The sequence below is a fragment of the Myodes glareolus genome, chromosome 22 (genome assembly GCF_982192425.1).
Source record: "Myodes glareolus chromosome 22, mMyoGla1.1, whole genome shotgun sequence".
Lineage (NCBI taxonomy): Eukaryota > Metazoa > Chordata > Mammalia > Rodentia > Cricetidae > Myodes > Myodes glareolus.
The window spans coordinates 11864607-11892327 of NC_142047.1; the positions used below are offsets into that span (position 1 = coordinate 11864607).

A 27721-nucleotide genomic window follows, 5' to 3' on the forward strand; every position below is an offset into this window, starting at 1 on the left:
CAGCAGTACTGGCAGAAGGACCGGAGTGAAGGACAGTGGAAGAGCAGGCTTAGCATGCTCCAGCCCCTGGGCTCCTCCCCAGTTCCAGGAGACAGTGGTGCCAGTCTTTAATCCAGAACTCAAGAGGAAGGACAGAGCTCCAGGAGTTCAAGGTCAGACTGGTCTATACAAGGAGTTCCAGCTAGGTAGGGCTGCACAGGAGACCTTGTCTGTTAAAAAGGGTGGAGAGCACAAAAGAGAAACTAAAGGCACTGAGCACATGTACCATGTAAGCACGGTTTTCCAATGATTATGATGGCCAGCTACACTCTCATAGCTGGAGTGAGCATCCCCAACTGTTAAAACATTCTCATCTGTCACTATCAATAGCACCATGAGGTGTTAAGACCTGAACTTGACCAACCAGCTTTCCCACCCAGCCCTGTCAAAGAGCAGGAGTCCCAACCAAAGCCAACAATGTTATCAGAACTAGAAGTCTGTTCTGGAACAGCTCTGCGCAGTGGCCGGTGTGTCCAAGCCACTTGCTCCTCTCTCTCTACTCAGGAGTCAGTGAAGCAAGGTTCTGCTGGGTTCTGGGGGCCTCTAAGTTGCCCACAGCAAAGCTGAGCTAACAACTGCACATCACGGCCATCAGCTCAGCTCCTCCCAGAGTCCTTCGGTCTCCCCACCTTCTCCACTGTGACTCAACCTCCTCCATATACATCCATCCACCTTCTCTTCAAGTCTCTTCTGCTCTGCCTGACCCAAAGCCCTGAGGTACAAGTGCTGGGCAATGCAAGGTACTGAGCTAAGTAGACACTGTGCACCTAACGCTCGCCAGAGCACAGACACTTGGAAGGGACGACCATAGTAGAGATGGTTATCCCTGGGATAACCTCATCAAGATGCAATCAGGGCAGGCAAGGGGGTAGGGAGCTGACTGCAGTACCAGCCCCTTTTTAAGACATGAACATCCCCTCAGTGGCCAATTAAGCTGCTAACCTGATGTCCCTGAAAATGCAATAAGGGCCAATACATACTCATTATGTCATTTCAGGATAAGAAGGCTAGAGGTTAAAACATTTGCCCATGAGGACTAGCTAGTTAGCTAGGTTAAGAGCACCGGCTGCTCTTCCAGAGGACCTTTGTTCAATTCCCAGCTCACAACTGTCTGTAACTCCAACTGCAGGGAATCGGATGCCCACCAACTTCTGGCCTCCAAAGACATCAGACACTCATGTGGTACAAAGATATATACAGGCAGGCATAACACCCATACCCATACACATAAAATAAAAATAAAATTATGCGCCCATGGGCTCACCCCTGCCAGAGGCGGAGAAAGATCTCAGTCCAGCTCTGCTGCAAAGCCTGAAAGTCTTGCTGTCTTCCCAGGACAGAGAATCAGCACAGATACAGCTAACCCAAGTCAGGGACTGGTCCAGGGAAAGCCCGGGCCCAGGTTCAGTTCCTACATGTACAGTACAAGTGTTCATGCTGCCATCACCTGCCCGACTATGCTGAGCAGAGGACCATCTTAAGGATTCTGCAGGGAAGATGTGTAAACTGAACCACTTCCTGCCCAGGGCATGAGCCACACCTGTGATCACGGTCCAAGGCCTGCTAATTAGGAAAGGAGTGAAAGGCTCGTAGCAGCTGGACCTAACAGCACACACCTGCACCAGCACAGAAAAGAAACCTAAAAAGAAGTGTGCCAGGCGGAGAGGTTCATGACTTTAATCCTGGTACCTGAAAGGCAGAGGCAGGCTGATCTCTTGTGAACTCCAGGCCAGGGCTGCCTAAAAACAGTATCTCAAAAAAACGAAAACAAAAACAGACAAAAACAAGAACCTAGACGCAGCACACACACCCTCTCCTGAACGCACAGCCTGGACGGTATTCCTAGCCTCGTCATGCTGCTCACTAACACTCGTGGTTCTTTCACAGCCAAGCACGTTTGGTCCCAAGGAGCAAGCACAGACAAGCTGAGAGGTTAGCCAATCCACGGAGGCAAGTCACTGTTGCATCAAAGGGCCACGCCAGAGCCCAGCCTCAGGGCTGCCTCCGTGTGTGCACACAGGTCTACTTTCCCTTCACCTGTCACCCACCAGCTTTCTGCCTCAGAACAATTGCCTCAGAGCACCAAGTATGGTGACACACGCCTGCAATGCCAACAACCAAGGCCGGGTCAGGAAAAACACAAATTCATGTCAGCCTAGGTTACACAGTGAGACCCTGGTAAAGAACCCAAGGGGCAGGTAGAGCTCTGAGTTTGAAGTTAGCCTGATCTAAGCAGCAAGCTGCAGGTCAGCCAGGGCTACACACTGAGACTCTACATCAAAAAAAGATGGCAGGGAGGGAAGGAAGAAGGGAGGGAGGGAGGGAGGGAAAAGGGAAGGAAAAGAAAAGAGAAAAGAAATAGGAGAGCCAGAGTGACAGACAGTGGTTTATAGGCATTTGCTGAGTTTGGATCGCAGAACCCACAAACACCACATGCCTGTGCCCCAAGCTGTGGTGGACAGAGATGCAGTCCTGGGTATTGCTGGCCTCCAGCCTAGCTCCAGGTTCAGGAAATGTCCCTGCTTCAAAACTCAGGCCAATAATAATAAAATGCACCAGCACCTTCCCTCTGGCCTCTGAACAGGTCCATGAACACACAAGTGCATGTGTGGCATATACAGACAAACAAACAATGATAATAATAATAATTGTTTTAATTTTGAAATTAAGGGCTAAGATCTGGCACGGTGGTAGAGCACTTGTTCAGCACATATGTGGAAGGCCCTGGGTTCCGATGTCTAACATTAAAAACGATAAGTTTTTTAAATGCCTCTTGACTTTGAGAATTTTCATACTAAATCCCTGGAGGGAGCCAGCCAAGCAGAAACCTGCCTGAGGCAAGGTAATAAATTGGTCCAGAATGATCTGTAAGATGGGTACCTTTATAGCCAGTATGGTGATTCACACCATTCCATGAGCTTGAGGTCAGAGGCTCTACCTACAAGGACAGACTCTCATGAGATTCACAGGCAGATTTACAAGGCATAGTAGCCAGCTTCGGCTACCACAGGGATCATCTCCAATGTCATCTCCACTGGAAAAACACTAATAAAAAAAAAAAAAAGACTTGCGCCTATGACAAGCAGCTCGCATACCAACCCTGCTGATTTACACCAAGCCCACATCTAACCTGTTCTAGAAGTTTCACCTCAGCTAGGCCTAGGCTATGGAAGGGATTCTCTTTCCTGCTAAATAAGCTATGAACCGAGCTGATAGGAAACTTATCAAAAAGCCACAGTATCTCCTCCAGGTAGAATCCTGTCCACTGTGCCTTGGATCTTCACTGTTGTCACTAACTGACCGTAAACTTTTCTGAGCATGACCATTGTTTAGGGTTGCTGACCTGCATGCACATTATGTGCACCTGGTTTATGCAATGTCCAGAGGACAGAGGAGGGTGCTGGAGCCCTAGAACTGGTGGTACAGATGGGTTAGACACGTGGTGTTGGGAACTGAACCTGGACCTTCTGGAAGAGCTCTTAACCTCTGATCCATCTTTCCAGCCCCTCAGGCTGGAGGTGCAGCTGAGTGCAAGATCCTGGGTTCCATCTCAGCATCATCAAGTCCAAAACGGTCAGTGTGCATCATAGTATCCCAAATGTCTGTCTATGGACAAAAAGTCTTTTAATTCAAGGTATCCTAGAAAGTCGGTTCTCTCCTGCCACCTTGTGGGGTGCAGAGATCAAACTCAAACAGGCCTTCAAAAAACCATCTCTACCAGATGAGCCATCTTACTGTGTCCAAGAAAGTCTTTTGAGAGAGGGAGGCCTTCCCGAGGACTGCCTTCCCGAGGCTGCCTGCGGGTAAAGGATGGACTCAGTCCTTCAAAAGATCTATCATTTTGCTTTTTTAAATTACATTTTTAGCTAAGCATGGTAGCATACGCTTTTAAGCCCAGCTCCTGGAGAGACAGGCGGATCTTTGAATTCGAGCCTAGCCTGGTCTACAGGACTAGGGTTACAGAGAAAACCTGTTTCAAAAAAAAAAAAATTCTGTTACAACCACGTGTGAGAAGTCAGAGAACAACTGGTAGGTGTTGTTACCATCTTACCAGGGAGGCCTGGAACTCACTGTGTAGCCAAGGATGACTCTGAACTTCTAATCCCAATGCCTTCCCCTCCAAGCATGAGCCACCATGCCTGGTTTCTGCAGTACTAGAGATGGAGCCCAGGGCCTCCTGCATGTCAGTCAAACACTCCAGAAATCTGTTCTTCAGTGTGGGTATCTGACACTTTTCCCCCAAGATCTTAACTGTGAAAGGATAGCTTCCATTTTTATTGGTCTGCACCAAGAGTTCTGAAAACTGGGCTAGAAGATGGTAGATGCTCCCATCCCGGAACGACGGTCTCAGTGGGTACTGGGCAAGTGTCAATAGGGAATAACAAAATACTGCGAAATAACTTTTCCCTCCAAGGTCACCTTGGCTTTCTTTTTGCTTGGGGGTTTTGTTACGTTGTTTGTTTGTCTATTCTGTTTGGTTTGGATTTTTGAGACAGGATTTTCTAGCCCAAGTTGGCATCAAAGTCACTATGTAGTTGAAGATAACCTTCAACACCTGATCCTCTGCCTCCATCTCCCACAGAGCTAGAACTAAGGGCATGTGCCAGCTTGCCTGACTTTATTCCGTGTCAGGGATTCAATCACATAAGGAAAAGTCTCTACCAAATGAAATGCAACCCTATTCCCCAGTTTGGTGCTTATCTGCCTTTGTTGTGCAATGCTGAGGTGGAACCCAGAACTTCATGCATGCATGTGAAACAAGGGCTCCAACGCTGGGCTACCACCAGCCCATCTTAGGGCACGCTGAGAAACAAGGCAAAGGAAAGACTGAAGAACACTGGAGCATATTTCCAGGCCAAACCAGGAGTCCCAGGCTGTGCTCAGGTTCCTAGAGCCAAAGCACCCATCTCCATGGTCCTCAAAACCTACCTGGCCTGATTTTCAAGGAGCAAATTAAAATGACTGACTGCAAATTCCATCTTCTACCTGTGCTCTTCAAACTGAACACAGCTTCTGCCCCAGGGCAAGGGACTAGGTGTGAAAGGGAAAGCACACCAGGGGGAAACAAAAACAAGAAACTTTCTTTTGAAAGCAGAGTTGGGGGCGGGGCATAAGGATTACAGACTCCCACCTCCTGGCTCCTGTCACCTGTTAAAATGATAGAGGTCTTCTAGACTAAAGGTGTCAAAGGACCTGAGGAAATTTAAAATAATTATAATCGTTTTATAATATTATTACACTTGTTACATATAAAAATAATCAAAATAGAGATGACTAGAAGTAGTGGTATTCAATTTGTTATAAAAATAAATTATCTCCCATATATTGGAGATTCCTAAAGTATTTCAATTTCCAGAGACAAGAGGTGGCTGCCAGGGACTGGGAAAATGGGAAATGGGGAGATACTCTATGAGTTTAGAATTTCAGTTTTACAAGATAAAAAAAAAAGTTTAAGAGGCTTGTGTAGCAGGTGCAAGGCCCTGAGCTCCATCCCTAGCAATACAAGGAGAACTGCAGAGATGGGGTAGGGGAACAACACACAACCTATTGGATAGTGGTGAAATTTGAACAATATGTAGACTTAATAATGCTGAGTTGTACAGTAAAATGGCTACCGAAGAAAATGAGCAAGTTTCATCACAAATTTAAAATGTGGGGAGAAAGACAAGCAATCTCTCAATTTGCTAACTCTCATTTACAGAACTGCATGTCTAGTGGTTAGGAACTATACCTTTGAAATCTTCGTTCCCTCTCTCTGTTTTGCAGATACTAGTTGGGATCTTTCGACAGCTCACCTGACAGCTCTAACTTTCACCTATATTCCCAGTAAGAGATTAAGTAAGCACCCAATCTCAGTAGGACAAAACAGAATCGTAGTAAAACGGTAGTTAGCCCTTACTAACGCATTCTTCCTATGAATGTGAGCAATCGGTTACTGTTTTATGATAGTTACTTAAAAGTCAGCAATAACGAAACTAATATCAGTTTGATCGAAAAGAGAATCCCAAGACTTTGTTTTAAGAGGAAAAGGGACCCAAGACTTAGAGTCAGAAGACTTAAGCTTCCAGAATGATCTTGCGCTTTCAGACTTCTTCCCTAGCGGTCACCGGCTGCCGTAACCAACTCCCTCGCCACCCAGGCATCTAGAGCGAAGAGTGGGTGCGAAGGTCGGAAGAGGCAGCCAGTTGCAGAGCCCCTTCCTGAACCCCATGCGCTGACGCCGTGCAAGGATTGTGCAAGAGACTCGCTCGCACCAAGAACAAGAGCTCCGCACTGCACTTCCGAACACCTGCCACGCAGGCCACCGAGGATGCTGCAAGGAAGCTGCAAGCATCTCCTGGTCCTGCAAGACCCTAAGAAAAGGTAGCCCCCAAAACGCCGGGGTAGCAAAAATACCTTCCTGCACATGCGCAATGAGATTTACCAGCAGGCCCCGGGCACACTGCGCCTGCGCCATCGGCGAGGAGCCGGGCCGTACTAGAGGGTCCCGAGGCCCTGAAGGAGACTGTGCGGTCTGCGGCAGTCACGGTCCGGGCCCCGCGCCGCTTACCTCGTAGTGCTTCATGGCTCCTCCACAGGATGGCGCCGCTCCGCTGCAGCTCAGGTGCCGCCCCGCCGCACGAAACACTGCCCAAGCACACACGCCGGGAGACGCGCTCCACTAACTTCGGCTCCGCCCCTCCCTACGCGCGCGTCCCGCCGCCAATCAGCGTGGGGTGCACCCACAGCTCTCGCCACACGACTAACCAATCAGCGTCCGAGACTCAACGCGGGGCGGGGGAGGGAGGGAAATGCTTTACTCCCCCCTCCCATCCAGGCAGGCAAGATTAAAGCAGGGTCACTAACCAATCAAAAGAGAGCCTCGGCGCAACGCGCCGTCTGGCCCCGCCCCTTGCAGAGCCGCTGTAGAAATCCAGCGAAGCCAGGTTTATTTAGGTCAGTGCACCAGAACCGGAGCAAAGCGCTGAGATTACGCTGAGAGCTGAGATGAGGTGAGTTCTAACGTGCAGAGAGGCTGAGACGCCTAAGACATGAAACCTCTGATATTACCACCAGGACCCTTGAAAAGACTCCGTATACCATGAGTTGGGGAAGGAAAAGAAAGCCTGCACCGCCTTCTGCAGTGTCTTCGCTGCTCCTTCCTAAGACACCCCCGGTCAGTCGAGCTGACCCTATAAGCAAAAACCACGTTTGTCTCTGCCTGTGTGATGGTATACAGTATGGTTACTACTGGTCACATGTAGCTACTGAGCCCTTGAAATATACAAACAGAATGACCAGTGCTGCCAATCTAAAATACATGACATCAGAGAATTGTGCAAAGGACTTGCTGCCAAGCCTAATGAGCTACATTCAATCTCAGGGACTCACAAAATGTAAGGCTGGAACAGATTCTGGCAACTTATCGTCTGATCTCCAACAGGCATCATGGTACATGTGCAAACACACACAGCCACATTCATAAATAAAATGTAATTTTTCATTCTGTTTTGTTTTTCGAGACAGGGTTTCTCTGTGTAACAGCCCTGGCTGTCCTGGAGCTTGCTTTGCAGACCAGGCTGGCCTCAAACTCACAGAGACCCACCTGTGTCTACCTTTCGAGTGCTGGGATTAAAGTGTGCACCACTACACTCAGTTTTAAATATAAAATTTTTAAAAGCATAGTGCAGCCAAATATGATGACACACACTCTTAGTCCCAGTACTCGGGAGGTAGTGGCATATCTCTCTGAGCTGTTATGTATATAGCCACATCCAGGCCCTGTCTCAGAAAAACAAAATGAGAAGAATCTTACAAGCATGTTCAGCACTATGAGGACTGAGTGGGTGGAGGTGGACAGGGACACACACACACACACACACACAGAGAGAGAGAGAGAGAGAGAGAGAGAGAGAGAGAGAGAGAGAAAGAGTCATTTGCCTTGAGGCACCTGGCATCAGGTACCATTATGGTGCAAATATATGGTGGGGTATGGGAGAGAGAGAGAGAGACAGACAGACAGACAGACAGACAGACAGAATAGTTCCTGTCTTGTGGAGAGACGCAGATCTGAAGAAGGGAAGGCAGTGAAGAACAGGTTGATTTGGGAGGCCTGCTTGCCACTCTGGGTCATGGTGACATCTGGTCCTGGGCTGCTGCCAAGGGTCATGTCTGGGTCCGTGGCCCTGTTGCAGCTTCAGTCTGTGTTGATGTCATGACACCTGTTACCACTGAAGCTCGTGCGGCTGCCTGGGTCTGGGCTCCACCTGGGGCCAAGTTGGTGTCCAAGGGCCCCCCAGCAGCCAGTGTGACACTGATCTGCGTGGCCTCCACTGCCACTGGGCCCACACTGCTGCCGAGTGCCATGTCTGGGTCCGTGATTCTGCTGCAGCTGGAGTCTATGTTGATATCCACTGCCCCTGTTACCACAGTGGCCCATGTGAGTCATGTGTTGAACTATGTGTTGAACCATGTGTTGAAACACGAAGGCCATGCTGAACTGACCCTGCCCCTCACTTGCATGGAGAATGCTGACCCCATCCCTCGAGGGCCTTGGGATAATGGACCCCCATGACACTGGCAGGGGAAAGCTGTCCCCACACACACACTTCTCTCCCCATCCGCACCCCACACTTGGGAAAGCTGACTCAGCCACTCACCTGATGGGGGTGTTCCAGGAGCCTGGTCAGGGCCAGAAGAACCTACTTACCACCCAGACTCTCTCTAACATCCACCCCATCTATGCCCTGCTGGAGCATGTAAACCCAGGATCTCCATGGCTCTGGAGAAGCACAGGATGTCCGAGAGGAGATTCGGTGAGGATCCAGCATTGACAGTGTACCAGAAGCCAGAGGCCTTGAGCCTGACCAGCAACACATCACACAACGAAGTGAAGTGAAGACCTGGACAAAAGGGCACACGGCTCCCAAGCCCAAGACAAATGAAGAGGTGGCAGAGAGGCTGGAAAGACAAAGGAGCAAAATAGTTTTTGTCTTACTTGCTTTATTTAGTTTTTGTTTTGTTTGTTTTGTCTTTAATTAACATTATTTGCATTTTTATTTTTATCTTATTTTTATAAATTTTTTTTTTAGTTTTCCTTTGACAGGGAACATACAAGATCCAGAGGAACTAGGAAATGAGTGGGATTGGCATGTGAAATTCCCAAAGAATCAATTAAAAAATTATGTTCATAAAAAGCCAAACAAAAAAAATCAATAAATAAAGAGTATATAGTTCAGGGCTGAGGACTTCCCGACTCGATACAAGGTATATGTTAAGAAGAAGAATATAGCTGGGCTGTGGTAGTGCAAGCCTTTAATTCCTGCACTCAGAGGCAGAGACAAGATGTTTAAAGAAATTTGATTTCTAAATTTTATATGTATGAGTGTTTTGCCCACATGTATGTATGTGCCTGGTGGCATGGAGGCCAGAAGCAGAGGGTAGAAGCCAGAAGAGAGCATCAGATCCCTCTCCCCAGTCCCAAAGGTACAGGATGCTAAAAGGGAGGTGAAACATTTCACCCTTCAGAGAGGCTCCTTAGACTCGGGAAGTAAGACAATTGCTTCAGGAAGTCCCTGAAACTGACCAGACTCACAGACATCTCCCTCCCCAAACACATATGAGCAATGAAGACTGCTGAGAGATATCCCGACCACTGGGGCTGCCAGGAAAGGGCAGAGCAGCTAAGCTGACTCCAGAGAAAGTGCCCTGTAAACGTGGCTGTACGCAAGCCTATGGGACATTTCCTTAAACGGTGGCTGATGCAAGAAGGTCCAGCCCATTGTGAGTGGTGCCACTCTAGGCTGGAGGTCCTGGGTTCATAAGCAAGCGGAATGGCCAGGCAATGGTAGTGCACACCTTTAATGCCAACACTCAGGAGGCAGAGGCAGGAGTATCTCTGAATTCAAGTCCAGCCTGGTCTACAGAGCTAGTTCCAGGACGGCCAAGGCTACACAAAGAATCCCTATTTTGAGTGGGGGGGGGGGAGAAGGAGAGAGAGGAGGAATGAAAGAAACAAAGGAAAGCAGGCTATGCACGCCATGAAAGACAAGGCAGCAAGCAGTACTCCTCCATGGTCTCTGCATCAGCTGCTGCCTCCAGGTTCCAGCTCCTGCCCTGCTTGAGGTCCTGTCCTGACTTTCTTCAGTGATGGACTACAGTGTGGTAGTATAAGTCAAATAAAACATTTCCTCCCGGGTGGTTAAAATAATATTAGCTCCCATAGGTTCACATATTTGAATGCTTGGTCACCAGAGAGTGGCACTGTTTTAAAAGGACTAGGAGGTGTGGCCTTGTTGGGGCAGGTGAGTCACTGGAAGTGGGTGCTGAGGTTTCAAGAGCCCAAGCCAGATCCAGTAGCTCTCTCTTCCTGTTGCCTGCAGATCCAGATATAACTCTCAGCCACCATGTCTGCCTGCATTTGGACATGTTCCCTGCCATGAGGATAATGGACTAAATCTCTGAAACTGTAAACAAGACCCAGTTAAATGTTTTCCTTTAGGGGCTGGGGAGATGGCTTAGAGGTTAAGAGTACTGGTTGCTCTTCCAGAGGTCCTGAGTTCAATTTCCAGCCATCACATGGTGGCTCACAACCATCTGTAATGAGATCTGGCACCCTCTTCTGGCCTGCAAGGATACATGCAGGCAGAACACTGTATACATACATAATAAATAAAAAATTTTAAAAACGTTTTCTTTCATAAGAGTTGCCTTGGTCACGGTGTCTCTCCACAGCACAGAACACCGACTAAGACACCGGTTTCCTTTAGTCATGTGTTTCATCACAGCAACAGAGCCCTAACTAGAGTAAGGGGCAATGCACACAATCTCTATGTATCAACAATAAACACACTGAAAGAGATCGTGAACACACTCCCATTCACAATAGTCTCCAAAAAAATAAAATAATTAAGAATAAACATAATCAAGGAAGTGAAAGACCTCTATAACGGAAACTTGAAACCACTGAAGAAGCAGATTCGGGACGACCTTTCCAGATTCCGGGACATTAATTAGAGTAGCAGGAATAACAGCATGATACTGGCACACAAAACAAACATAGAAACAAACCAAATATGCCAGGTGGTGGTGGTACATGCCTTTAATTCCAGCACTCAGAGGCAGAGACAGGTGGATCTCTGTGAGTTCAAGGCCAGCCTGGTCTACAAGAGCTAGTTCCAGGACAGGCTCCAAAGCACAAGAGAAACCCTGTGTTGAAAAAAATCCCCTCCAAAACAAAAAACTCAAACATGAGTACACAGTCATCTAATAGTTGAAAACGTACACTAGAGGAAAGGTAGCATTTTCAACAAATGATACTGGGGGAAAGTGGATGTCCACATGCAGAAGAATGAGCTTACACTCAAACCTATCCCCTGGCATGATCATAGACATACATGTAAAGGGAACCAAAACACCAGAACTGCTAGAAGCAAGCACAGGCTGATCATAGAGATGCAGGTGTAGGCAAGGACTTGGAACAGGACTCTATTTGCCCAGAAGTTATGGCCTAAAGAAGAACCCCCTCCCCAAAAGCAAGGCCATAAAACAGCCCCAAGACTTCAAGAAACTTCCACCCATGGAATTCTGAGAAGCATCCAACCCCTCCTCCTACACACACACACACACACACACACACACACACACACACACACACACACACAAATTGTTCTTAGCCCCTAAACAGCCTATTCTCCCATAGCCTTGGATACTAAACCACAGGGGGGTTGGAGGCACCAACCACTAGAAGCAGCACAAGTCTTCTCCCACTGTTTTGAGGTCTTACTATTTTCCTCTGCTAATTTATTTTCTTGTCATGTTGATGACAAGTGAGACTTCATGAAACTAAAGTTTCAGTGCAACTAAGTAAACAAGTGAAGAGGAAGTCCACAGAGGAGTGGGGAGATCTCCGTTAGCTACACAGCTAACAGAGGATTAATATCCAGAAAATACAAAGAACCCAGAAAACAAAAAGTCAAGAAAACAAATCACCCAATTAAAAAGCAGTCTATGATCAGAATGGAAGAGTTTTCAGTAGAAGAAACAAAATGGCTAATAAGGTATATCTCAAAGTACTCATTTTCCTTTAGAGCTAGAACGGAAATTCATCTCACCTGTCAGAATGGGTAAAATCAGGAAAGCAACCATCAGCAAACTCTAGAGGACGTGGGAAGGTGAACCCTTTCCTGGTGGAACTGTAAACAGGGGCCGACACTATGAAATCAGTACGAGAACTCTCAAAAAGCCAAAAATAACTAAATCTACCGTATAATCCAGCTGACTGCTCCTTGGTATATGATATGACCGAAGGACTCACCATCCTACCCCACAGACACCTGCTCAGCCGCATTTGTTGCCACCCAATTCCCAATAGCTAGGCAATGGAAACCACCTGAGAGTTCTTCACCTGACGACTGGCTAATGACAACGTGGTGCATGTATACTGTCGAACTATTCTGCTGTAAAGAAAAATGAAATCATGAACTCGGGAGGTAAATGGATAGAACTTGAAAAGATCCTATTGAAATAACCCAGACCCAGAAAAGCAAATACCACACATTCTCCTAAATTGAGGTCCCTAGCTCCAAATCTTCAGATCTGAGTCCATAACATGAACTGCAGGAACCAGGAAAGTTAGAAAGGATCATGTCAGGGGTGTGTTGGAGAGGGGAATAGCAGCTTACAGGAGATACGGGGAAACGGGGATGGCTTTAATCACAGAATGGGAGACTGCCGCTACAGAATGAGAGGGAGGGAAGAGGAATGAGTAAAACTAAGGAAGTTTGAAAAAGTCATAGTGGATCATATTATTTTATGTCTACCTAAAATTATATGTAATCCAAGTGAGTGTACATATAGTCTCAATGAAGCTGTGCCAGCTGTGGAACTAACGCACCCTCCCAGAGCCCAGCAGCTCTACTGTCTGGCAGAGACCTCAGTACCAGGCATGAGAAAACCTTTTTTCTTTATTTTAAAATTTTATTCATTTTAAATACCAACCACAGTTCTCCCTCCCTCCTCTCCTTTGCGTCCCCCTACCTCCCTCTTCCCTCCAATACACCCCAACCCCTGTCATCCACTCCTCAAAGAGAACAAGGCCTCCCATGGGAGTCAACAAAGACTGATATATCAAGTTGTGGCAGGATCAGGCCCGTCGGCCCCACCACAGGGAATGGACTCCAAGAAGCCCATTCATGTACCAGGGATAAATTCTGGCCCCACTTCCAGGGGCCCTAAAAACAGACCAAGCCACATAACCCACATTCAGGGGGCCTAGGTTCAGTTTCATGCAGGCTCCCCAGTTGTCAGTCCAGAGTCTGTGATCTCCCAGTAGCTTGGATCAGCTGTCTCTGTTGGGGAGAAACCCTTTTTCACGACTCCCAAAACAATATAGGCGATTGCTGTCGCCCTTTGCTGTCCCAGCTGTTAGATATGCTGAAGTTCCAGAGCAGTTCAGATACAGGATTAGAGGACATGAGCTGGGCTGGACCTGGGAGCCTCCTTCCTGAGGACCAGCTTCCATAGTAACAGAAGGCGCTATGAGGACCAGCTTCCATAGTAACAGGAGGTACTATGGGGACCAGCTTCCATAGTAACAGGAGGTGCTCTGCTGCCAAGGGAAAGAAGAAACCAATACTGCAACCTGAGTGAAAAAAGAAACAAAAAAGAAAGGAAGGACATGACTGCTCCTAGGTACAGTGGAGGAGGAGGTTTACTGTTAGGTAAAAGGCAGAGTGTGGGCAGAGCCAGGGACATCTGAGCGTCCAGAGTGGACTCACACATGGGGAGAGAGGTCAGGAGGGTACCAGGTGCAGCAGCCAGGAGGCCAAGTGTACAAACAGGCATGGGTAACGAAATGTCTGGATTATACAGGGAAGAGCCTCTGGGTAAAGTGCAGCCCCTGGGCTGGAGAGTTCAGGATAGAGGGCAGGGTGTGCCAGATACATCCTGTAACAGGTAGGGTCTGAGGGATGCTGGGAGAACCTGGCAGCCAGTGTCAGCTCTGATATGTTACATAGGTGCCTCAACCATTTCTCAGCTGTGAAGCCTCAAAGTCCAATGACCAGCGTACCCCTAAAGGCGCACTTACATCTTAGCAGTAACAACAGCTGTCTAGCCAGACAGCGATGGCACACTCTTTAAGCCCAGCACTTGGGAGGCAGAGGCAGGTGGATCTCAGTCGGTTTGAGGCCAGCCTGCTCAGCAAGAGGGAAATCACGTCTGGTACCATATACCTGGCTGACTCCAGGCAGCTTGTGACATCATGAATCGTCGAGAACCTGCTACTGCCTCCTTACTACCCCCACAGCTCCTAACTGCATTCTAGGTGTTTATATTTCTACCCACACACAAGGGTAGCTCTCCCTCCTCACCAAAGCAGCAGATTCCCTCTGCGTGGTAAACAGAGCCCACTACAGAAAGCCACAACAGGTCAAAATGCAGAAAGCAACTAACTGCTCCTGGGGCGCATAGACCCAGTCGATAGATCTAAAGCACAACCCCCACATCGAGAAAGAGAGGATGAAAAGATTCTAAGAGTCGGAGGATCAGGAAGTCTGTTGTGTGGTTGTGTACCCTGGGAAATGGCAGCGTACACCCACGATACCTCAATAATATGGCTGCCTGAGTAAGGCTTGAATAATGACATGAGGAGAAAGACGCGCTAATGTGGAAGAGGGAAATCTCACAGAGCCCCACCTTTAGACAAAGAACTACAGGTAACTAAAGACTGCTGAGAGAGAATTAGTCTTCTCCAGGGACGAGCCCCCTAATTGATTATCCACTACTAAGTGATCAGCTCGGAAATCATGTACATATGAACAGCGGCAAACGGACTCTGGTGTCTTCTTTGGGAAACCATCAAATGGCACATGTATGCAGTGGGAGGGACCAGAGGACCCAGAGCCCAGGATTAGGAGGCCACAGTTGCTTCCTCAGAGGACTCAGCAGCAGTCGTGGTCACGGCCATAGGCCCACGGAGGTAAGGGCCAAGACAAGAGGGATTCCTGTCACCAAGCTTGGCCACCTGGCTAAGGACATGAAGACCTACCTGTTCTCCCTGCTCATCAAGGAATCTGAGATTGTTGAGTTTTCCTGGGTACATCCCTAAAGGATGAGGGTTTAAAGCACACACCAGTGCAGAAGCAGACTCAGGCTGGCCAGAGGACCAGATTCAAGGCTTTTGTTGCTATCGAGAACTACAATGGTTATGCTGATTTTGTGGTCCAAGGAGGTAGCACAGCCATTAGAGGCCATCATCCTGGCCACGCTTTCCATTGCCCCTGTGTGGAGAGACTACTTTGGGGAATAAGACTGGCAAGCCACACAAAGTGACAGGCCACAGTGGCTCTGTGTTGGTGCATCTCACCCCTGTCCTCAGAGGCACTGGCATAGTCTCTGGTTCTGTGCCCCAGAAGCTGCTAATGATGGCCGGTACTGATGACTACTGCACACCAGCCAGGGATGGCACTGCCACCCTGGGCAACTTTGCCAGGGTCACCTTTGATACCATCTGCAAGACGTACAGCTACTTGACCCCTGACCTCTGGATAGAGACTGTGTTCACCAAGTCTCCTTATCAGGAATTCACTGATCATCTTGTGAAAACCCACACCAGAGTTTCTGCTCAGAGGACCCAGGCTCCAGCTGTGGCCACCACATAAGGGTTTTCATACAAGAAAAATGAAGTGAATTAAGCCTGTTAGAAAAACGACCAACAGCAGAGGCACACACCTCAAATCCAAGAATCCGGAAGCAGAAGCAGGTTGATCTCTGTGAGCTCAAGGCCAGCCCGGACTACAGAGTGAGTTCTAGGACAGCCAAGGCTACACAAAGAAACCCTGTCTAAAAAAAGAAAACAAAAAAACAAACAAACAAACAAACAAAAAAGAGCCAGGCAATGATAGCACACTCCTTTAATCCCAGCACTCGGGAGGCAGAAGCTGGTCAATCTCTGTGAGTTTGAGGCCCTCATGGACTACAGAGCAAATCCCAGGACAGGCTCCAAAGCTATAGATAAAACCTGTTTCAAAATCAAAAAGAAAGGAAGGAAGGAAGGGAGGGAGGGAGGGAGGGAGGGAGGGAGGGAGGGAGGGAGGGAGGGAGGGAAAAGAAAGAAAAGAAGAAAAACGAACTCAGTGGATTGTAACAATAATTAAATGAAAAGAGACCATGAAATTGAGAAGTGATAGATGGATATGCGAGGTACTGGAAGGGAGAGAGGAAGGAGGAAAATGATGTAATGACACTTTTTATAACAGTTCCTAGATTAATCTTACTTTACGTGTATGAGTGTTTAGGCTGTATGCATGTAGGTACACCATATACGTGCCTATTGGATTCCATGAAACTGGGCTTACCAATGATTGTGAGCCACCATGTAGGTCCTGGGAATTGAATCTGGGTCCTCTGTTAAGACCGGCAAGTGCTCTTAACAGCTGAACCACCTTTCCAGGCCCCTGTACTTTAATTTGGGGGTGAGGGAGAGGTGGCCAGCTCCAGAACACCTGAGGTGTTCTGTTAACAAGAGCGTACACACACACACACACACACACACACACACACACACACACACACACAAAACACCAGCCCATAATTCCAAGTAGTCATGAGATTGAAACAGGAAGGTTGTTAAATTCAAGGCCAGCCTGGGCTATGTAGCCAGATCATAGCCTGCCCTCCCCACCCCCGCCAAAAAAAAAAAGAAAAGAAAAGAAAAAAGAAAAAGAAAAAACACAAAGAAAATCAGTGACAGTGTCCTTCCAGTGAAAGGCTTTGGGTTTGATTTCTGGCGCCACAATCTTGAGGCAGAGAGGACTAGCTCAGTAGAGGAAGGGAAACATCAGAAACTAGACAGTCCTGTTTCAGTTAACAGATGTAGAAGGCTAAGAAGTCCTTAAAGGCAGTTAGTTCCCTGATGACAGGGAGCAGGGCAGGACCAAGGTGAGTCAGTGCTTGTGACCCATCCAGCAGGAGTGCTGAGAATTGCTCTTTGAGAACAGTAGATGCTTTTAAGCACTGAGCCATCTCTCCAGCTCCTAGTTTGGGCTCTCTGAAGGAGAATCTTGAAGCAAGGTCTAGGTAATCCTTGAACTTCGATCCTCCAGCCTCTGCCTCCTAAGTGGCTAGACTGGCAAGGGTGAAGGCCGGTGCCTGGTTCCTGCTTTGGATGGGTGTTGCTGGTGCTGGGGATCCCTGGGCAGCCTCAGCTGACTTCCCATAACCAGGCCATTAGCAGACAATAGATCCAGCCCTGAATGAAGAATAGCCACATTGTTCAAGCCTGTCACTGTGAGGCAGCTTTGTCAGGGCCTGTCTGGAGACAGAGCTTCCAACTGTGCCCTGGCATACCTAGCACAGAGCTGATTCATCCCTAATGACGGACGGCGGTACACCCATCATCACTCGCTGACTGCAAGTCGCAGAGCATCGTCAGGATCTGCTGAGGAGGCGGCCCAGGGACTCCTCTACCCTGATTTTTGGAGACCATGAGGTCATTTGGATAACGAGGATCTGGCTTCAATAGACAGCTCTCACAGTGCCCTGGTATTTCCCACTCAGGATAAGGTAGGTGGTGAGCTTCCTGGAACTGCCCCATATTGTTTCAGAGTGTGACCCTGGCACAGAGCTGTCTGAGGGAGGCTGTAGAGCCAGGTTTGGACATGCGAAAGCTGTTTAGCTGCTTTCTGCTGTGGCAAGAGCTCTGACAGACTCCCAAGTCCCACCCACCCCACTCACCTGTAATTCCTGTAAGATTCTAAGCTCAAAGGCAGCCTAGGTTTTGTAGCTATACCTTAGCGAAAGAAGGAAAGAAACAGAAAAGAAAAAGGAAAGGAAGAAAAAAGAAAGAGAGAAAAGAAAAGAACAACACAAGGAAGGTGGTGGTGGCACACGCCTTTGATCCCAGCACTTGGGAGGCAGAGGCAGGCGGATCTCAATGAGTTTGAAGTCAGTCTGATTTATAGAGTGAGTTCCAGGACAGCTATGGCTACACAGAGAAACAAAACAAAGCAAAACAAAACAAAACAAAACAAAATTTAAGTCTTTAAAAATAGTGAGAAAATTTCATCCTCAAAGAATTCCCGTGTCCCCTGTCTGTGGCAGTTCCCCATCCCTAGCAACTGCTGATCTCCTCACATACTTTAGTGTTTTCTGGAAGGTCATAGGAAAAAGCAGCACACAGCCCTTTGAGCCCGGCTTCTTTCACTGACATAGGCATGTGAAGTGCGCTGGCATTGTTTCCCGTATTCACGGCTCTTTTCTTTTTATGACCGGATCATATTCCATTGAACGCATGGATCACCGCTTGTACAGCCACTAAACCACTGAAGGACATTCAGGTTCCAGTAGCTGTTGCTAACTATCCAGAAAGTCTCAGTAAAAATCAAATACCATTTGTTACACAGACTTAAGTTTATTCAACTTTTAAAAATTATACTTACTGGGATGGAAAGATGGCTCAGCTTTTAAAGCCGAGGCTCACAACCAAAAGTGTAAAATTACACTTCCTTTGTGTGCACGTGGGAGAGGTACACATGTCACAGTTTGCATGGGGATAAGAGAACAACTTCAGGGAGCCAGTTCTTTTCTTCCGCCACGTGTGTCCCAACAATCAGATGCAGATCCTCCGCCTTGCTGGCAAGAGTCCTTCCGGGCTAGTCTGTTTTGCCATCTTTGAACATCGAGTATCTGTTTTGTGTCTTCCTTGGCTTCTTTTTTTTGACGCAGTATCTTGCAATGCATCCCAGGCTGCCCTGGAATTAGACATCTTCCTGTTTCAGCCTCTTTAGTGCTGGAATCAATTTGAACATAACTTTTTATTGCACATAGACTTCCACCTAGGAATGCCAGTGGTGGTTAATGGAGCTGCCATGTTTTTAAACATCTCTGACTGACAGGTAAGGAGTTGAAAAGAGCAATAGTAAATACTGTTTTGTTTTGTATTTGTTTTCATTTGTTTTGTTTTTAGAGACAGGGTTTCTTTGTGAAGTTCTGGCTATCCTAGACCAGAGAGGACTAAAACTCACAGAGATCTGCCTGCCTCTGCCTCCTGAGTGCTGGGATTATAGATGTGTATCACCACCACCAGGCAATAGCAAAATTCTTTAATGCTTTACCAACATTTGAGCCACATCAGACACCAGTGCCCCGTATAAGGGCTCAGTCCAGCAAGCTCTTCCATGCTTTACTCTGTGTGGCCTGGGCTAGCTCTGATAACTTAAATTAACCCGTTTCTATTCATCTGTGTGCTGCCTGCCCCCAGGCTCATTTACCTCATCTGCGCACTTCCCATCCTGCTCGCTCTGCGTCTCAAGGAATCTCCTGTGACTCCGAAAACTCCGTCCTTCTTCTTACCAGTGTTCTCTCTGCCCCCAAAATCCTGCCTAACCATCAGCCAATCAACTTGTTATTAATAACGAGAGCAACACATCTTCACAGTGTGCAAGGATTATTCCACGGCACAGTTGACTCCGCCTTCCCTGAGCCAGCTGGGCTAGTCCTCTAATACATTCATTCCCAGCCCCCTGAGCAACACCCACGTGGCAGCACCAGGAAGTAAAATCTATGATGTCCATTTTATACAGTATAGACCTACTCCCAGGATGCAGGCCTTGACTTTAGACAGCTAAATCCAAATGTACTGCTTAGCTCCTGGCTAAGGGTCTGAGGCTGGTGAGGCTGTACACACCTTTAACCCCAGTACTAAGAAGACAGGGGCAGGCAGATGTTGAGTTCCAGGCCAGCTAAGGCTACATGGCAAGAAGTATCAAAAAAAAAATTTGTGTCTAGGGGTCAGCAAGACAGTTGAGCAGATAAAGGCCCATGCTGCCAAGCCTTAAAGTCTAAATCCAATCTCTAGGACATACATGCTGGAAGGAACTGACTCCCAGAAGCTGTTCTCTGACCTCCACATGGGCACCAAACCTGGTTCACACACAGTAAATGCAAACATAACTTCATGTGTGTGTGTGTGTGCACATTCACTGTCCACAGGGGAGGAGGGCAGGTTATGGGGGTGCACAGGTTTATGTGAGCATGTATATGAAGGCCAGAGGACTTACGGAGCCATTCCTCAGGATCAGTCCACCTTGGTTTTGCTTGTTTGTTTGACAGCATTTCTCTGTGTAGCCTTGGCTGTCCTAGAACTTGCTCTGAGATCCTCCTGCCTCTGCGTGCTGGGATTAAGACTGTGTGTCACCTCTAGGCAGTGTTTGTTTTCCACACCTGTTTTTAAACCACTGAAACTTCCTGATAACATGGTGGCAGGTGCTTGCCAGCTCTGCATTAAGGAGATTGAGGTGGGACAATCACAAGTTCAAGGCCAGTCTGGGGTACTGAGCTAGAGGGTCAGACCTTGCTTAAAAAACATTAGCAGTCACAGTAGTAGCTAAAATACCCCTCGTGACTCTGCCCATCACTACTAAAAGAGCGGGACATTTCCAGCCTTGAAGTTGTCCCCAAACACAAAGATTTCCTTTGCACAACAGGCTGGACAAGATAGAACCCTCCCAGACAGCAAAAAAGCCTTAGTGAAACCCGGACAAGCCCACCAGAGGTACACCTGCACGTCTCCATTAAAGCCATACCCGAAATTTGAAGAGTCCCTCATGCTGGGTGCTTTACCGCTCTTCTGCTCATGCTCGGCGCTTCCCCACTAGGATCGCTCCTTCTTCTCTTCACACACGTTTTATTTCCACTCATCTATTCTGAGGCAAGGTCTCACTCTGTAGGCCAGGCAGACCTCACACAGGACTCCTGTGGCAGCTTCCTGGAGCTGGAATTAAAACAAGGTGCCAAGGTGCCAGACCCGCTTGTTATTTCTCGCCAAGTGACTGGTTCTGGACACCCTCTGCTGAGCTAGTGGGTTCCCTAGTCCCCAGTCTCTTGGCGTCGGGGGCTCAACTGTGTTTTAGATAGAGTCCTTTTCAGTTCTCTTGGAATCAGTGCGGCGAGGAAAACCGGAACACACACACCCTGATCAACCATCAAGGGAAGGTTAGGGTCATCTTTCTCAGGGGTCTCAGGCTGCACAAGGTAAGGATCAGCAGAGCCTCTTCTGCTGCCGGGTGCCAGAGAGGAGGTGTCAGCGTCGTCCACTAAATATTAGCCATTCCTTTGTCCTTGGTCTATCTTGAGGACTTCCACTGATGCCAAATAACGTCAGCTTCCCGTACACAGCAGCCATTCCCATTTTACAGATGAGCACAACTGAGGCCAGAATGGTTACTTTACCAGCCCAAGGTCACACAGTTAGGAAGTGTTGGGATCTAAAATGAGGCCTACTCTCTGACTACAAAAAAGTCAGGCTTTCATGCTCTGACTTCCAAGCTCCTCTGCCTGCAGGAACAACCACCGACTACTCCAGCTTCTCTAAGCCTGGCAGTTTCAGAAGCTCTTTCCCTTTCCGAACTCGGCTGTTTCCTTGACCACCATCATCCCACTCTCAGGAAACCTAAAGATTCAAGCAACAGGGGCACTCTGTTCCCCCACGGCGAAAAAGCACCCACGTCAAACACCTGGAAATAGAAAGCACCTAGTGGATCTTGAAAGAGATGCAAACCCACACAGCAAGATCCAATCTCTGCTTGGTGGTAAACGCAGACAGCAAGGGAAGTGACATTTACCACGACCGCCAAGAACCCAGACAATCCCAGGAGGAATCAGCAGGAAGAAAAGTCTGAGTGACAGCCGGACTGGGGCGATCCCTCGCCAGACCAGCCTCACCTTGCTTAACAGTAACGGCCTGGACGGAGCCAGCGGCAGAAGAGGGCGGGGTGCGTGCTTGGAGGTTCGGGTCAGGCAGCAACAAGTCACCGGGCAGGACCGCCCTGCTCGGCACCTAGAGCTAGGGTGCGGCCGCCCGCTCCGGCCTCTGTAGTCCCGTCCCTTCCCTCGTGTCGTCACTGGTACGCAGTGAGAGCGGGCCGCGATTGGCTGTCTCCACCGTGGAGGCGGGACCTCAGGTGCGGGCGCGCGCGCCCCGGGGAGGCGTTGACCAGGGTAGAGCGGGGAGGGGCGTGGCCCCTCGCGGAAGGCCGTTGGCAGCCGGGTCCCACCCCGGATGTGCGACGTCACGGAGCGGGCAGCAGCGATTGGCCGGAGTGGCGCGGCGCGCCGGGAGGGGCGGAAGGTTCTGGAGGGCTGGCGGGATCTGGAAGCTTCCGCCGGACGGGTATATAGAGTCCGGGACGGGGCAGCTGCGGAGCCGGAGGCGGCGACAGCTGGGCGGCGGTGGCCATGGGCAAGGACTATTACCAGACGCTGGGCTTGGCCCGCGGCGCGTCCGACGACGAGATCAAGCGAGCCTACCGCCGCCAGGCGCTGCGCTACCACCCCGACAAGAACAAGGAGCCCGGCGCCGAGGAGAAGTTCAAGGAGATAGCCGAGGCCTACGATGTGCTCAGCGACCCGCGCAAGCGCGAGATTTTCGACCGCTACGGAGAGGAAGGTACGCGTGCGCGCGGCCGGGGGTGACCCGCCGTTTGACAGGCGGGGAAACCGAGGCACCGGGTCCTCTCTGAGGCCTCGGCCCGGGGATCCGGCGGCCGTACCGCCTCCGCCCTCTGATCGGCGGCCTCAGCCGGGAGGAGGAGCTTTGGGCGCGCCGCTCGTACAGAAGCTTCTAGCACGTCTGCCGCAGCCCCTCCCGGCCGGCCGCCCGCACAGGGCCGGAACGCTGCAGACGAAGGGCGGCGGTCGCGATCGCCAGGGTATGAGAATCTGAAAATTGCCCGGGTGTTTTGTTTCCCTCGCCCCGCTAGCCCGCAAGCTCAGTGCTTAACCCAGAGTTGAGCCTTTTCCGGTTGCAGTGCGTAGGAACTTCTCTGTAGGTGTTACAGCGTGGCTGGGAGGATGGGGCAGTCAGGTAGACGTGGTGGCACCGACAACTGGAGGCCTTACTGCCGAACTGTCACGAAGTAAAAGGGAGTGATGTGTTTCCTCCTCCTGCTGCCATTAGCAGTTAAAGACTTGACATTGGTTTTTACCTAACTAGAACAAGCTTTAAAATATATATTTCCCCTTCCACTACGGTTACCGGGGCTATAGATATATAGATATATATTTAAATAAAAGCAAAACTTGTTGAGCCTGGTGCGGGAGCTTACACCCCTACTTTGGAGACTGAAGCATTGTTGTGAATTAGCCGCATATCTGAGCCACAGTATGAACTACTGTTTTTCCAAAAGAACAGGATATAAGTGACATTCCTAGCTCTGGAACGTCTGAGTCAGAAGGATTGCCTAAGGCTAACCTGGACTACTCAACAAGTTCAAGCACTGTAGCATCACAGTCACAAGATCTCACTGTTCGGGCTTTTATGTATTTCTAATTTATTTTTACTTCTGTATATATGAGTGTCTGCATATATGTATGCACATGCTTCGAGAGAATAGGGTGTTGAATCCTGGAACTGGAGTTACTCGGTTGTCTGCTGCCATGTGGGAGTTGGTAACCGAACATGGTTCCTGTGCCAGGGGAGCAAGTGCTCTTAATTTCTGAGCCATCTCCAGCGTCTCATGTTGGAGCCCTGCCTGGTCTGGAACTTGCAGAGACCAACCAGCTTCTGTTGTCAGAGTGCTAGGTGGGGTCCAGGCATTCGGCACCATGCCAAGCTTTTTATTTTAAGGGTTTGTTTTGGTGGGTTTGTTTGTTTCCCAGGAGCTGTGGAAATTGCTCTGTAGCCCAAGCTGGCATTGAGAGACCAACCTGCCTCTGCCTCCCAAGTGCTGGCATTAAAGGCGTGTGCCACCACTGCCCGACTATTTTAAGGGTTTTATGTTTTATGAATGTGTTGATTTATTGCCGTACTGGAAATGGAAACCAAAGGCTTTGACTCTTCTATAGTAACTCTGACTTGTGATTTTTTTGTTTTCCAGGCCTAAAGGGTGGTGGCCCCAGTGTTGGTAACAGTGGTGGTGCTAATGGTACCTCTTTCAGCTACACATTCCATGGAGACCCTCATGCCATGTTTGCTGAGTTCTTTGGTGGCAGAAACCCATTTGATACCTTTTTCGGAGGGCAGCGCAACGGGGAGGAAGGCATGGACATCGATGACCCGTTCTCTGCCTTTCCCATGGGTATGGGTGGCTTCACCAATGTGAACTTTGGACGTTCCCGTCCTGCCCAAGAGCCCTCCCGAAAGAAGCAAGATCCCCCAGTCACCCACGACCTCCGGGTCTCCCTTGAAGAGATCTACAGCGGCTGTACCAAGAAAATGAAAATCTCCCACAAGCGACTGAACCCTGATGGAAAGAGCATTCGAAATGAGGATAAGATCCTGACCATCGAAGTGAAGAGGGGCTGGAAAGAAGGGACCAAAATCACATTTCCCAAGGAAGGGGACCAGACCTCCAACAACATTCCAGCTGACATCGTCTTTGTTTTAAAGGACAAGCCACACAATATCTTCAAGAGAGATGGTTCTGATGTCATCTATCCAGCCAGGATTAGCCTTCGGGAGGTAAGGTACCAGGTGGGAGGAATCGTGAGAGGTGACTGCTGTGGGAGCAGTGGGGAGGCTGGCTGAGGCTCTTCTGTGCCAACAGCATGGGTAGATGTGGAGTGGGGGCTCAACTGCATAGGTCTGGTGGCCTAGAGGGGTCAAGCGTCCTAAGCCAGCTCCCATTTGACACGGTCCTTTTGCGTCCCTAGGCTCTCTGTGGTTGCACTGTGAACGTTCCCACTCTGGACGGCAGGACCATCCCTGTTGTATTCAAAGATGTCATCAGGCCTGGTATGCGGCGGAAAGTTCCTGGAGAAGGCCTGCCTCTCCCCAAAACACCTGAAAAACGTGGGGACCTTGTTATCGAATTTGAAGTCATCTTCCCCGAAAGGATTCCCCTGACATCCAGAACCGTCCTGGAGCAGATTCTTCCCATCTAGCCACCTGCATTCCCCAAGGACTGAGCAGGGACTTTTCCAGAACTGCAGATTTCCAGACCGTTCACTGGTTGCATACTGCGGGAGGGCCCAGGGAGGGCTTCTGCTCTGCCGAATGTTTTCCACAGAATATATTACAATCTTTCAAAGTCGCGCACTAGACTACAGTGATTTTTTGAGCGATAGGCAGGCGGTGGGAACAGCAGCCCTCCTGGAATAGAGCCACCCTCTGCACCCTAGCTCCTGCCCGAGGGTGTGAGGCAGGCCTGCAACTGGACTCACCCCTCTGCTGTCCTTTAGTTTCTGGCTGTCATGTGGCAGTGGCCCACCATCTCGGGTGCCAGACCCTGTGCATTAGTCAGTCTCCACTGTGTGAGAGGTTCTTGTTTTCTTCTGTATTTGTCCCCAGCCTTGTTTCTCCCCAGAAGAATCCTGTCTTGTCTTGGCCATCTCACATTGAGACCAATTCAGTAGGACTGCCAGGCCAGCATCACAAGCAATACCTGGTTACAGGACCACAGGGCCAGCCTCAGGTGGGCAAGTCTCACTGCCACCTCCCTCCAGGTTTGAGACTTGGACAACCTGAAAATTCCCTGGACTTCTGGCTCTGTTGAAGTCGGCTGGTTGGCTTATGGTCATGGTGTTTGTCAGCCCAAAGGTAGTCCTTGGCCATACCTGGAACTTCAGAGACCCAGGTGATTTTTTTGTGTGTGTGTGTAATGGACTCTGAACTCTCAAAAGGATACATTCCTTTTGAATTTTGCACAGCCCTAAATATAATCCCTTTATATAAAAGGGTCTTTGCTTCTGATGAAAGGAGCACTGTGGAACGTCTGTAAATATGTTTTTATAATTCCATTCAAAGCTGGTGTGCACTCGGATGAAAGCAGTCCCTGTCAACTACTGCTGTCCAGGGCTGTGATGGAATAGACCTTGGGAGTGAAGGTGTCTGTTCTTTGAAGCTAGCCCGGTGCTCTGACATTTGACTCATTGTAAGTTGCCACTATGAACATGAGACCAAAGTGTGTGACTTGTCATTATGCAGTGTGACAGCATTAAAGACTGATGCTAAACCTCAGGGGAGCAGTCCTTCGACTCTGTTTGAGGGCTTTGCTGGGGGGAGGGCGGCATGGTGAGAGTGCTTCCTTATCCTCTAAAGAAAGCTGTTTCCCTTCCTGCCCCGTTCTGAACCCCAGCATCACTGTGGTGAAGGCTGGGGTAGGGCAGGCCTGCCCCGAGCACCTTTTCTGCCTTGCAAGGCTCCTGACCACATCTGAGAACCTAGTAACCAACCACCAGGGCTAAGGGTTAAAGTACCTTGTACCCGAATCCCCACTGACAACTAGGTAGACCTGGCTAGACCAGAGCTAGGAGACTAGGCTAGCTGCTTAGAGCTGGCCCAGGGTCTGTTCTGCCCTGTGGAAAAGTGAGAAAAAAAATGCACTTCCTACCCTAACTTTCTGTGTATATGCTAGGAACTTAAATTGCTTTAGAGAGCTGTTGATTATAAGGCAAATAGGGCCTGATAGAGTATTGGTCCAGCCTATGCAAATTCACATAGGAGTGGCTTTCCCTCACCACCAAGACAGGTTAGCCCAAGTCAGAACAACCAGAGAGAATCCCAGAATATCTTTATTGTGAGTACCAATAGCCTGGTACTCACCAGGTGCTCAGCTACTACACACCTGTGGCTGCAGACTGTCCACCAAGAGTGACACCTGGGGGCGACCTTTGTGTGGTGAGCTTCTGCAGCTTGTCCTTGGTAGGGAAGTGTCCCCAGACATACTGTTTTACAAACCCACAAAGCATGGCCAGCAACCTGGGGAGTGGGAGATTCTTTAGGGAGCATATTGTTATTAGGGGCCAGGACACATGGGTCAGCAGCACAAAGTACTGGTATGTGTGAGTGAGGCCCTGGGTTATAGCCTTGTACCCCAGACCCCTTTACATGCTCTGAGAGGAGAGCAGGGCCTGCCCTGAGCCTGAGGTTCCCTTCCTCTTACTACAAGGCACCAAAGAAATAGAAACCCGTTTTTTGTGCCTTCAAGAGCGTGCCTGAGGGCTCAGTAGTTAACAGACTTGCTCTTGTGTAGGCTGCTTGGTCAGTTCCAGCGCCCACATGGTAGTTGCCTCCACTTAGAACTGCAGTTCCAGGGTATCTGACACCCTCTTCTGGCTGCAGGCATTAAACATGCACAGGATACACATAATACATGCAGGCAAAGCGCTCTTACACGGAAATAAATCTTAAAAACTCATGAGACTGCCTATATTTATGTAAGTGCAACTTCTAAGTTTTCGGTTTCACTTCTTGGCTGCCATTAGCACACTGAAACTGGAAAGGGCTCCGGGAATGAAGCTCATCCACCACCAGAGGTATTCTCGGGCCTGAGGTGCTACACAGAACGCTGCTAGCTCTTTAGGCTTTGCTTTCCCCTTTCGTGTGGCACAGCGAAGCAGTAGAGCTGCTTCACTCCGAATACCCATTAGCTCAACTGGGGCGGAAGGGTTGTAAATCCCGTTAATGGACGGCTGTTGCTGAACTCTTGCTTCCAGGTCTAAATACCAAGCTATATGATGTTGGAGAAGGAAACTAACCTCATTATACCAATGTTCCAGCTGTGAAATGGGTATAATAATAGGACCTCTTCCTGAGTATGATGTCTTACACCTAACCAATAAACTACTGCTCAAAACCATCCTAAGAAACCTAGACCCTGTCTCAAAAAAGTAAAAAAGAACTGGGTGTGGAGACCCTTTCTCAAAAAAAAAAAAAAAAAAAAAAAAAAAAAGGCAAGTCAGGCTGGAAAGATGTCTCGGTGGT

The 27721-nt window shown here is 49.0% G+C and overlaps 3 protein-coding genes across 20 annotated transcripts in view; 2 read left to right on the plus strand and 1 right to left on the minus strand.

Annotated features, from left to right (window-relative positions):
* The window catches only part of Tecr (trans-2,3-enoyl-CoA reductase), a 26092-nt gene extending 19355 nt beyond the window's left edge, over positions 1 to 6737 (minus strand). The window contains exon 1 of the mRNA XM_048444527.3: positions 6590 to 6737. Coding sequence (XP_048300484.1) covers positions 6590 to 6604 — 15 coding nt within the window. The 5' untranslated portion in view covers positions 6605 to 6737. The remainder of the gene's footprint in view (positions 1 to 6589) is intronic.
* The window catches only part of LOC125407151 (uncharacterized), a 25996-nt gene extending 15286 nt beyond the window's left edge, over positions 1 to 10710 (plus strand). For 2 of the 18 annotated variants that reach the window (XR_014999212.2, XR_014999213.2), the window contains exon 3: positions 5806 to 10710. Coding sequence is in view for 7 of the 18 variants with exons in the window: in XM_085682162.2 (XP_085538288.2) it covers positions 5806 to 5877; positions 10401 to 10474 (146 nt within the window). In the remaining 11 variants the exon portion in view is untranslated. Of the gene's footprint in view, positions 1 to 2709; positions 2796 to 3542; positions 3613 to 5805 lie in introns of those variants that run through there. The other 16 variants (XR_014999214.2, XM_087900670.1, XR_014999215.2 and 13 more) reach the window with 14 other exon arrangements.
* An 11466-nt stretch (positions 10711 to 22176) lies between these two features.
* Positions 22177 to 25975, plus strand: Dnajb1 (DnaJ heat shock protein family (Hsp40) member B1). The gene is made up of 3 exons (XM_048444529.3): positions 22177 to 22465; positions 23895 to 24478; positions 24670 to 25975. The coding sequence occupies exons 1-3, from the start codon at positions 22255 to 22257 to the stop codon at positions 24898 to 24900; spliced, it is 1026 nt and encodes a 341-aa protein (XP_048300486.2). The 5' UTR covers positions 22177 to 22254; the 3' UTR covers positions 24901 to 25975.
* The last annotated feature ends 1746 nt before the right edge of the window (positions 25976 to 27721 follow it).

Excerpts from the sequence above, each read along its gene's own strand:
- Dnajb1 (XM_048444529.3), top strand. The coding sequence starts at position 22,255 with ATGGGCAAGGACTATTACCAGACGCTGGGCTTGGCCCGCGGCGCGTCC. Across the intron at positions 22,466-23,894 it reads CGACCGCTACGGAGAGGAAG|GCCTAAAGGGTGGTGGCCCC; the intron begins GTACGCGTGCGC and ends TTTGTTTTCCAG. Across the intron at positions 24,479-24,669 it reads CCAGGATTAGCCTTCGGGAG|GCTCTCTGTGGTTGCACTGT; the intron begins GTAAGGTACCAG and ends TTGCGTCCCTAG.